At 41.2% G+C, this 12,734-nt stretch overlaps 1 protein-coding gene across 1 annotated transcript in view; it reads right to left on the bottom strand.

The window, feature by feature from the left end:
* Positions 1 to 9,209, bottom strand: part of TMEM132C (transmembrane protein 132C) — a gene marked incomplete at both ends in the record, with an annotated part of 178,194 nt that extends 168,985 nt beyond the window's left edge. The window contains one exon of the mRNA XM_079544058.1: positions 9,131 to 9,209. Within this exon, the coding sequence (XP_079400184.1) occupies positions 9,131 to 9,209 (79 nt within the window). The remainder of the gene's footprint in view (positions 1 to 9,130) is intronic.
* Between the last annotated feature and the right edge of the window lie 3,525 nt (positions 9,210 to 12,734).

Genomic DNA, 12,734 nt, shown 5'->3' on the forward strand with positions numbered 1-12,734 from the left:
TTCAACTGACAAATGTGGGTCCTCCTCCTGGTAAACACAAAAACAAACCAATATAAGTAATCTTCAGATAAACTGTTTGCATTTCGTGACCCTCTTGAACAACACTGCCTGAAGGCACGATTTTTACCCCAAACCAGTTTTGACATTGCAGCACTACATGATCATGTTTAAATGTCATCTGATGATTCCTATTAAAGTGTCACAGTTCTGTTGCTACAGCTAATTTAATTCTAAATGAATTTTCAAAACCACGACTAAAGTTCAATGGAAGCCTGAAGCTTTGAGGAACGGTAAAGCTTTGAGCCTGAAACACAGTGATATCCAACTCCAATCTGTTAAATAGCCACGGAAACATCATGAATCTGTGATTCATTGAATAATGGTACATAAAGTAATGAAGTAAGACTTTCCAGATTGACATTGCATTACACATCTTTCCAGACCAGCACTCTACTTTCATCCACAAACTGCTCATGATGCTCCAGATGAAAAGAAAACAACATACACCTTCCACTGTTTCACACAGAGTTGGAAAAATTCACTATACCATTTTGCTGATACATTAGCTTACAGATTCAATCTAAACATATCAGTAATGAACTTATCTAGTGAATTACTGAGTACCATCAGGTGGTGCTGATCTCATATCAGGGAGGCTATGTTTGGTTAAAAAGAAAAAAAAAAAAGAGTAATAATTCATATTGCTTTGTAACCAGTTACAAATCTTGTAAAAAGGACTTGCAATTTTACCCCCTCCTAATTCTTTTTTCATTCATATTATGAATAACAGAAAGACAATCAGATAATAAATGCTACAGTAATTGCCATTTAACAGATGAGCAAATGAAATCAGAGAAGTTACCTAAGCAATCACACACACACAGCTGGAGGAAGAATGAAAGAAACCTGGGAACCCTGCTTACTATTTCTTGCTATTCCCACTAAGAAAGATATATATCTTTATCTTCCCTTTGCAGACAGAAGAACAAGAGTATATAGGAAGAACCTTAATTTATGAATTCTTTTAATAATTTCTTTCTGAAGTTATTGACAGGATGATTACGAACAACAGAATCATGAAGGCATTTAAAAGCACTAGAAATTCAATAGTATTTCTAACATAGGACAGTCTTTTTTGAAACCATCAAAGACGAAAACAACTATTAGAGTCACTCTTCTAAATTGAACACTTGTTTTAAAACAGTAAGGTTTGTCATTATTGTGTATATTCAAATCTCAAGACATACCAGGACAATCACAAGAGACCAGTCAAGAATAATCCAACTCATGTAATGTCACATCAGCTTTTACGAGAGGCACAGGCTTTACAATTATGTTAGGCATGTGTGCTGCCAAAGCACCTCACGTACAAATTCTTCAAGCAAGCAATTCATGGCACAGATGCTGTCTTCAGAAAATGTGCAGCCTTTTCCACTCACGTTTTCCATACTTTGCATGATTCATTTGCAAATCCCAAATTACACAAAGAAAAACATCTTCTCAGTCCAATCCGTCCACCACTGCACATCAGGAGCAGTGAAACAATATCAAATATCAGGGTATCCATTAGAAGAGCAGAGCATACACAGAAGAAATCCTATATTAAACTCATCATTGAAAATGCAGAAGCGCAAGCATTGACAAGTTCAGCTCTTGCAAAAATAAGTGAGATTTAAAAGATTTAAGATGGATAATGCATAATTAGATTCTCCACTGGCACATACACACCACTGACTGAAAATTCACTGAAGATGAGAGCATATAAGAAAAGCACTGTAACAGCCCAGTTACATCATGGCAGTGTCATCATTCCAACACAGGTCCCACAGTCGTGGTACACCGAACAATTCAGTTGCAGACTACAAGAATTAAAATCATGAATTAAAATGGAAAGCAGCTGGGCCTGAATCCATAGCCATTCATGTCAACAGGAAGGTTCTATCTGATTACAGAGGGCCTTGGGGCAGGGAGACATCACAGCAGACCTGCTCCTAATTCGTGTAATGGTTTCATCACCATGTACTTCACTTCACAGTCCTTTGCTACAGGACCACTTTACATTCCAGACTTTGACAAAAAAACATATCCTAGCGGCTGTGTACTTCTAGATCCAACCTGCTCAGGCCTTAGTCCCTCTTTCTATCAGAAACTGATCTAAACCCAAATGTGCTCCCCTACACATTTCTTATTCCAGTCTTAGTCTCAGTCCCAAGACATGACCTTGACACAGACCTCAGTGCTATTTCCCCAAGATTCCTATCTTTTGGCAAACCCTCACCCTAACCTCCTCTTCCACACCACCTCCAGGCAGACCCTTCCCTACATTTCTAGTCTCCTCCTTACACATAAAGCCTGACCTTCTTCTACCCATTCCCAGACCTTGCCCTTGCTGGCTTTCAGACCACAGTTTCCTTTTTCATTGTTATTTTGCTCACTTCACTCCACATCTTGCTCTCTAGTTTTTGTCCTTCCTTTAATCCACTGATGCAATTTCATTTTCCAGAAACCACCCCTGCAGCTAGGGAAGGGGATGGAGCACTTTGAGAGCACAAAGATAGACAGTGTCCCTACCCATGCCTCTTACACTTTGCCCAGATCAAACTTCTGCAGCTCAGAATATGCAATCACAAGGAAAGAAGGGCTCTGTCACAGAATATGCCTAGAGCATAACAATTTACATAGCATTAACTGTAAGGATTCATCAAGTCCTTCCTTGTCACAAGCAAACATTGTTTGTAACATTTCTGACTTGACATCCCACCAAATCAACCACAGACTTTCTTCAGATCTCAAGTTCCATAAGGGTATCAGCACTTCTCAAGTAAGAGTAACTATTTTTAAACAAAAGAAAATCCATGCTTCCCTCCTCTCCTTCCCCCCACACACACATAGCTTTGTTCTTGTAAACCACTGAACTCTTGGCTGAAGTTTTGGAAAAAAAAATAATAAATAAATTACTCAATCTGAGGCAGATGCTTGGTGTTAATGGAGAGAGAACTTAAACTAAAACCTAACTCTTAATGTTGATTCTAATAAGCAATTCTACCAGTCCTGTTTGCAATAACAGTACAGGCTTTTTAATTGCATTGCAGTGTTTTTAATTCATTGTTGGTTTTTTTTTGTTGGCTTTGACTTTTTTCTTTTAGTTAAAAATAAGGCGCTACATCAATGCAACCATTACTATTATTTGTACAGGACCAACAATAGGAGAAAAGCACCCAACACAAAAAATTAACGTGGCGTGGTTCACCAAGTGCCTTTCATTCTCTAACCTCTTAGTGTTTAATATCCTGCATTGGATATATAACGTAAGCAGTTCCCATAACAATCTCTTCTTTTACTATGGTGTCACATGTACAAATTAAAGCCATACTGCTCTAAGTGTTAGGCTGCAGTACCACAATCACTTAAGCAGTCTCTCCCCAACTTGAGTCCATCCTTTTTTTTTTTCCTTATACAAGCAGTCTGTTGATCCCACGGTGATGCAAAATTAAAAAACAAAAAACAAACCAACAACAATCAGCAACACATTTTTTGTGTGTTTTATCTCCCTGAAGCAGCTCTCAGAGGAATCAGGCATGTCAGATGGTTGTTCGGTTTGGAAGAGGGCAGAAACAATTTACACTGGCTCAAGCCAGTGAGATACTGATGCTCAGGCAGTGCAACTGGTTGGAAAACGGAATTTCACAAGGACAGAAGCTAATGTTGAAGCTTTTCTTGCCATTGAGAATGGAAGTAAAAGTTAAATTGTTATGTAAAATTAAAATGCTTTTCAATAGACATTTGTAATGATTAATCTTTTCACACAAGTCATACTGAGGCAATTCATTTTTGCAATATCAGAACAACACTATAGAAAAGCACTAATGATGTGCTTTGTAGAGTATCCATGCTATTCTAAGTTCATATCTGAATACATTTACAAAAAGTCCAAATGATTGTTTTCTGAAACAGTTTCCTTAATGAAAAAGTTATTGAATTTAGATGCAATAAATAAGCAATAAAAAAAGAAATGACTTAAAACTCTCTCCCCCTTTTTGTTTTGCGATTGTATCAGTTTTTAAAATACTTTTGAAGAAAGAACAGTTCAGTTGAAAAGCACTTATCAAGTGGAAAAAGGCAGCAATTACATAAGTAATACATTAGAAGTACTGTGGTAGATGCACTTCTATATCTGTCCTCTATGATTCTGTGTTGCAGCTGAAGAGCAGAATCGAGTGGAGCAGCCCCTCTGCTGCACCGGTATCACAGGGTATCAGCTTACCTTTTATTTACTTAAGGCTTCCTCTGCATGTACAGAGAAGCCAACTTCCACATGTGCTCGAGGGACCAGTAAGGATTTGTTCAAAAAATCAGCAAGCTCTCCCCTGGCTTTTAGATGTTTATTTAATGCTGAAGTTTCCCTATAAATGCCAAGTTTCTAACCACTGTTTTGTGACTTAGAATTTGCTTCAAATTACTGAAGAGGGCAATTCACGGAACAATTCTCACTCCCTTTGCAGCAAGTTTGTGTTTCCCAGTCTTAGAGAGGAACATAGGATGTAAAGCACTGAAACGCTAATTCTGGTAGCAACAGAAACCAATGGATAAAGTAGTACTCTGGTACTACTACAAAATATTACTGTTCTTCTACAAAACTGCATGTTTAATAAAAATTGTAGAAGAAAGTTGAAAACGTTATCTGAGAAGAAACAACAAACAAAGTGCTTGACTTTATACATGGCACTTGTAGCACTAACTGATGGTAAAATCCGATTAAATTCTTACTGCAGCATATAATAAAGTGTCCACTTAAGGAGCCATGTCTAGCTGTTTACATCTGTCAAGCTGCTGAAACTGCAGCTGTAAAAGAATGCTTTTGATAATGACAGCGGAACTATGATTAGTATGATCTGTGTTATTCAAGCAAAAGTGCCAGAAAAGGCTGTCTCCAAGCACAAAGTTACTGACCCAAGATCAGTGGTGCAATAGTACAACATTAGCACATTTCTTAAGTGTAGTGGCAAGGGACTACTTAGTCAAAATGTACTTCCCTAAAGAAAAGCTCAGCTAATTGACCAGTGGTGCAAAGATGCCTGTAATTTTACTGATGGGGCTGACACTTTGTTTATGGAATTCAAGCTCAACAGATTAATACGCGTTAGAACAGCAAAGAAAATAGAAGAGTGGATGCGCTGGGTCATTTCACTAGAGTTGAAAAGAAAAATGGTGACCTGAGGCTGTGTACTGACCCAAAAAAATGTGAACAAATAGACAAAGAGGGAGTATTTCCATTTACTAACTAAAACAGACACAGGCAGTACTTGAGTAAAATTATTTTCAAAGCTAGATACATCTAAAAGCTTTTGCCAGATACCTCTAAGTGAGGAGACTGCAGAAGCTATGAACTTTCAATGCACCATTTGTCCGTCCTGATTTCAAAGGGGTCACATCTGTCACTAGAGCCTGAGCCAGTCCACAGAACACAAAACAGTACAACTGCTTGAAGAGCTGAACACTGTGAAACTGTTTTGCCAGGGTACTGAGTCTGTAAGGGAGGCTGAATAAAATAGAAAGGACTCAGGCCCGCAAGAGCAAGTCAGGACAAGAGTTTGACCGAGACAAAGGCCAGTAAGTTACTGCACACCACTGGGAAGGACAGAGCACTCAAATTTCAAACACCTGAAGTTGACATTCGATTTTCCTATAGCATTATAGGATACTACCCGTATTTGTATTACTATAGAATTCAGATATTAAAAAGAACTGAAAAGAACCTACTGGACAAAATGGCCAAGGAAAGATCAAAAGCTAGCAGACCAACTAACCAACAGATGATCACAGCGAACAAGAGAAACAAGGACACTACTGATAAAATCTCAGACAGGAAGACAGTGGTGTTCCTGACTGTAGAGGCAGCATCTGATTAAAATCTCGAGATTTTGAACTTTAGTTCACTTACCTGTCTCTAGACTAGTTGCCTTCAAAAAGACAACTCTAACCACAGCTACGACCGACAGCTCTGAGACACTTACTGTAGAGGAGCCTTAGTCTGCAAACACTAGCAAGGGAAGTCTGTATGCCAATACTTCTGGCAAATATACCATTACTTACAGTTTCTAGCTGTTCATTAAAGGACAACTTTTCAGTGGTGCTGATGTACTTTTTCACCAGTAGAGGTAAAAAATGCAGAACTAAATCTCAACTCTCAATAAAATCTGCATCTTTAAATCTCAGTGAGTATAACTTGGTGATGCTTAATAATACTTAGAAATTTATGAAAGATTAATGCTCTGCTGTTTATCAATTGATTACATACAAATGAAAGTTCCATTTATCACATCATTTTGGATTTAAAAAATAGCAGAACAAAAGCAGGTAATATACCAGCCTCTGGATGCATAACTGTGCTTGCATTTTGCAAGAAGTCTACCTGAATACCTAGAACTCTGGTAACACCACGCAAATGTAACACTTGCTCATGTTCAGTGCTTTCTTCCATGTATCTACATACACACACGCTTCTCAGCAAACGAATCAATCCTCCAGCTGTACATCCTTAAACTCATGTTTAGGTGTTACTTAGGATTCTTCGCTTCTGATTGCTATTATTCTGTTTTAGTTCAGAGATAAGATGAAGCAGAGTACATATATTCTGCTTCCCTATGCATTGTACAATGAAATAGGTTCATACGCTTGCCTTCACTTCATTTGTGCTCAGATTCAAGAAAAGAATTAAAAATATCTAACCTTGAACCCATGAATTCTTCCTACTGACTACGAAGAGGCTTAAGCACATGCATTAGCACTTTGCTGAAAAGAGGCCATTTCCTGAAAGGAATATATACACTTAGGATTTGCTTATGTAAATATGATTTCATACACATACTCTCCACCTAGGGAACAGCACCCAATAATTGGTATGTAAAGCACGTGCACGCACCTATATGCAAGAGCACTTTTGCACACTGACTTTTTATACATCCTGGTCTAACTAGAGGCATGGCTTAAATGAAATGCCAAGCTTCTTTCTTGAGATTGAATGAATTAACATTATTAGCTTGATAATAACCACAGCATAATGACATGCTGAGGCCTAAGGCAACATTTCAGGAGAATTTTCTTAGAAATTCAGGCCTGATAGGAGATGTTAATGAGTTCAGAGAAGTAAATATAGCTCTTTAAATAGCAAATGACAACTTGTCTATAATAGTAAGTTTCTCAGCACATTCACAAACGTTTCTGCTTACGAGCTATAAAGTGACTTTCATTTACTTGGACTTTGGCTCTCAAGAACAATCGCTATCCTGACACACCAACAAAAAGAGTGCAAATACACAAGGGGACCGCAAATGAAACGCTTGTTAGGGCCTCACAAGGAAACCATACAAACACCTTATTTAATAAGTTTAATTAACCAGCTCTTTTCTCAACAGCACCGTGCCCAGCAATGCAGAAAGGCAAATTCTCTGCTCAGAACCTCTGCTTTCCCTCCCTGAATTAATAATATTTTCTCTTTTATTCTCAAAGAACGCAGCCCAGCAAACCCCAGCAGCAGCTGCTGTTAGTGGCTGGCTGTGGCACCAATACTGACTATTTTTTACAGCACGGCTGAGTAAATGCTGACCCAGGCTCCAGCAAAGAGAAATGGCTTAATGAGGTTGGGTTGTTTATAACCTCTCACTGTAGCACTTTCTGCCACCCTTTCGAAGCAGCACCTACATATTTCTCTAACTGAAAATATTTTTACAAGAAAGCGTCCATACATCAGTGCCCAATTCTATTAAATCTAATGCAAATGCTGACTGGAGAAGACGCATTTGTAACTGTAAAAGCTGCATGGCAGAAGAGATATGGTGCCCTAGAAAGGTGCCAGGCACTCCTTAAAATTCTTAATCTCCTGCAGACTCTGAAAGTGAACACAGGCTAATACAATTCTCACCTCCAGATCGCAGCTTTCAAAACAAAGTCCCATAATTTACATACTTCACATTGCACTTTCATGGCACATTGAGTCACAAGGATGTCCATTAGTTTTAATGTACTATATTAAAATGACTGGCAGTAAGAGGCAGTGCAATTTCCTGCCAAGTACTTTATTTTCTGCACCAATCTGAATGGGAAAAATATTGCCACCAGTTCAGCCCTTGCTTCATTCTTAAGATGCTTCTGTACACATCCATGGTGCCTCTCCAATCAACTGCCCCGGTAAGAGGTCAGCAGGACTGGATCAAACTAAACAATGAAAAGCCTTTTATTAGTAATCTTCTTATGTCAGTCAAACAGCATCACTAATATTAAGAGGATAAAAAGCAAAATGATTTCTTTTCCTATTGCTAGGGATGACTACAACAGCTGGAATTGCAAAGAGCTTTGCAAGTTTTCATCCCCAAAAAAGCAGAACGTGTCCACAACTAACGCGACCAGAGCAAGATCACAAGATGTGCTGAGATATGGCAATAACCTACAGCTCTGCATGGAAGCCGCTGCTTGGATCTCACACAGTTTACATGCCTGGGTCACTTCAGAGATCTCCCTCCATCAAAGCGACTCTGATCACAGAAGTTCAGTGATAAGACGAAGCATCAGATCATTCCAATGACCTCTGTGCTAAAACAAACCTGCTCCTCAGCTGTCCCTGTAATCCTGATAACAATCTTCTCGTTCCTTCCAGGTAATTGCTTCTATCCATTCTCGGGAGCTCTTACTGCACAACTCCAAATTCCAAGAGTGACGTTCCATAATCTCAGCACTATCACTGAGCCCGGTGCTCCTTAGAGGTTCACCGCGTTCCACACGGGAACACCATTCTCACAGAGAAAAGCCCTTTATAACCAGGCAATAACGAAGTAAACACCGCGAAAAGCGAGGAAACTTTCCGCTTCTCGTTTCAGTCATGCGAGCTCGCAAGGTTCGCTCCCATTCATATAAACACGAGCGCAGAAATAAGAGGATCGAAGGGAGAGGGGGAAAGGAGCAAGACAACACAGAAGGGATGTGAAAAGGAAAAGAAGAGACACGGGGGCGGAGGGAGGGGGGGGGAGAAGGAGAAAGATTTAACGCCGCTGCGGGGAAAACAAGCGGCCATCCCGAGGAGCTGCGAACCAGCGCAGCCCAAGCGCGATCAACTGGTGCTGCGCTTCCCGCTTACCTCCGCACAGCAGCGCTCCGAGCAGCAGTCCGACAGCCTGCGGGCAGCGCGGCCCTCCGCCGCCGGCGGCCCCCGCCATGCCGAGGAGACGGGGCCACGTCCCGGGAGCGGCTCCGGGAGCCTCCGCAGCCGCCCGGTCAGCCCTCCCTGCGGGCCATCGCCGAGCGCGCCTCGCTCCCAGCGCCGCTCAGCTCCGCGCCGGGCTCCCGTCCATCCCGCCGGGCTCCGTCCCTCAGCCCTCCGCGCTCCGCCCGAGCGGCAGCGGGCCGGGGGGGTTGGGGGGGCACAGCACCGGGGGAAGCCTGGGTTGACAGAACCGCGCCGCGTTCTCCGAGCAAAACTTTTCCAGCAAAGGACGAGGGAGATCCCGGAGCCGCCGGAATTCCCCGGGCTGCTCGCCGCGGTCGCCTTTCGCCGCGGCTGCGGCCGGCTCCGTTTCCCGTGCCTTTATGTGGGGGCCGGCGGCAGACGCGCGCACACGGACTTTTCCCTTCCAGGAGGAGGGGAGAAAAGCCCCAGCGGGGAGCGGAGGCGGCAACCTGCGGGCGGCGGGCGCCAATCAGGGGAATCGCTGGCGGACCCACGCGCGGCCGGGCCGCCCGCCCCCAGCACCCGCGCGGGAACTCCCGCAGCGCGGCGACCGTTGGTCTCGAGCCGGGCACCACCTGCGCCCGCCTCCCTCAGCGCCCGGCACGGGACCCTGAGAGCGGAGCCGCGCGCTGCAGCGGTGCCCTCGCGCTGAGAGATGAGGGGAAGTGGTGGCGATGAGGCGATGTAGTCGCTCAGAGCACAGAGAAGGAGAAAGACTTAGGCAAATTGACTGGCTGGAGAGGGGAACGGGAATGTGAGCATAGCTGGCCCTGCAGCACTGAGAAAGCGCCCTGAGAAACAAGGGCACAGCATTTCACCACCTCGTTCCTTCAGTCGAGCTCTCTGAACTCCTGGTATGAAGTAACACGTATTGAAAGAACCAAACCAAAGGAAAAGAGCATCACCAAAGCAGGGAAGTTTGCTGCACATGAATGCTTCCATCCAGAGAGGGCAGGAGAAACGTGAGACAGGTTTTAATCATGTCAGTCCCATGCCTTGGCAGCACGGCCCACCACAACCCCTCAGGTGAGCAGCTCACACCTGGACTTCATTCATCTCCAGCTCAGTCTTCCTCCATTGCCCTCTCCTGCTTTCATTTCCATTTGCACTTTTAAGTTCTATCTTCGAACCATAATACTTTAACTTGGTGCTTTCAGTTGGCTGCTCTGAATAACTCCAGCTGCTTTCTCCACTGCTCATTTACTCATAGTAGGAAAACAACTGCTCCCCAACTCCATTCTCTAAGGCCTCTGGAAACCTTCTGCTTTTACCCTAAAAAACAAGGGCCTCATCCCTCTGGCAGCAGGCACAGCCCATCCCCTTGTGACATCAGTGCAGTCCTCTGGCCAGGTAACAAAACAGCAGACAAGGCTGATTTAATCATTTCATTTAGCAAAATATGTAAATATATCCATGCTGATTCCATACAGAATATTGTTTATGCAAGACATTATTCACAGTTTGATGAGCCAAGCCAAAAAAGTCTGCTTCAAAATAGGGATTTCTGATGTCCAACTGCGAAGAACTTTGTCAGGAGAGGCTTTGCACTGTTATGGTTTACATGGGTTCATTGTATGTAGCAGCTACTTAAAACACAGGAAAAAAAATAAGCAGAAAGAATTGGATATGGATGCAATTGAGGTAATTTTTTTCACAAGAAAATGAAGAAACATTTCTATGTGGAAAGAACAGCATAACAGCTAGAGTCTTCTGCTTGATTACAAATTCTGCACTACAAATACTTGTTAGAGTCTAAATGTAATCCAGTGGATCAACAGTAGAACACATCAGCTAGCACAAGTATGTCCTACCCACACTTAAATATGTAGATATTGTCTGTGCTTATACTGTTTATATTTGACTAGATGAACTTTAGAGGTCCCTTCCAACTCAAATCATCCTATGATTCCATGTGTAAGGACATTGCAGTCAAGACAAAAGCCTTTACAAGGCAAATTTTACCAGGAAACCAAAAAACAACGCTACCATCATTATGCATAAAAAAAAATATTTAAGCTACGAAGAAAGTGTCAGTGAAAACTTGTCTGGAGAGAACGTGAGGTTATTCAGAAACATTGACACATAGGGTTATGTCTTATGTATCAAATCCGACCTGAAATGCATATTGCATTATCTGAATAAAATGCTCTGAAGAAAGCCTTAAAAGATACATGTAGAATTCATTGGCAGATACTTTCATGAATAAGTAGTCATAATGAGGTGGCAAAAATGTAGAGAAGTTTGAACAGAACCCTTTTTTCTGCAGTTATCATTGTTCTTTTGAAGTTTGACTTCTCATCATTGTAGACGCAATATTTCATAAGCAGAACTATCCATAGAAGCTATGCCTAAGACAATTTGTTTAAGCCAGTATCTCCAACGAAAACCAAAGGAGTTACATGCAGAAGTCACAGTCAAAAGTTGAACCTCTTATCTTTCATTCCCCATTCATTTCATTCCCCATGTGAAAATAAGTGATGCTGTGAAAAATTTGAAGAACAATGCAATTAAAAACAAGCACGAAGACAGAGAAGCAGAGAGCCTACATTGGATCCTGAAAATGGCAACTGTAATAAATTAAAAAAGGGAATTGCAATTACTATTCATGCAATCTTACTTATGCCTCTAAACATGTAAGCAAAGGTATTTGGTATATGTTAAGTTATACCTAATATTAAGTCTAGATTTTGTTACCTGTGTTCCAGAATTACATATTGAATGTAAGATTCCAACATTTTATTCATCTTGATTATTATGCTACTCAGATTATCCTGTTTAAGTCAAGGAGGTTAGTCTGCAGAAACTATGTAAAAATTAATGGGTATGAATGGGATATGAATGTAGACCTAAGGGTTCAATTCTATTCTCAACAAAGTTTATGGAAATTTGATCCCTGAGCCCAGATCTTACCTTTTAAAAGGTTATTCCTGTGAGTGAGGAGAAATGGTTAGGTAGCTTTGTTTCTGGTGATGTTTGCCATTAGGCTGACCCCTGGACTTCAGCACATCATAGCATGATTTGTCAAGGTCTTTTTCTGGGTATAGAGAATGAATTGCATGAAATTTGTTCTGAGCCATATGCAACTTAATTCCACCAAGATTGTGACAGTTATTTTGATTTTTATTTGTAGTAAATATTCCACCAGCAAACACCTTTAAAGTAGTTACATAACTTGATCTCCATATGTGAGGACATACTGCATAGGTAACTGAACACTAGCTATAATAGCAGTACAGCCTTTTAATTTGCTATTATTCTGTTTGAGAAAGAAGCTTAACATTTATCTTATGTTAAGCATAGAGATACATAACAAGCATCCTAAAATAGAAAACAGTTGAAGAAAAAGATCTTGCATATTTTCTACTCATGAGGAAAAAAAAATGTTTATTTCAGGTAAAAAATGGCCATTTTTTGTGCTATGCAGATTTCTAACAATAGACTCCCATAGCAATTGAACAGACCCATACAATGAGAAAGGCATTACAACAAATGCGTGATAATAGAAAGCCTAGCA

Source organism: Tetrao urogallus (assembly GCF_951394365.1).
Source record: "Tetrao urogallus genome assembly, chromosome: 17".
NCBI lineage: Eukaryota > Metazoa > Chordata > Aves > Galliformes > Phasianidae > Tetrao > Tetrao urogallus.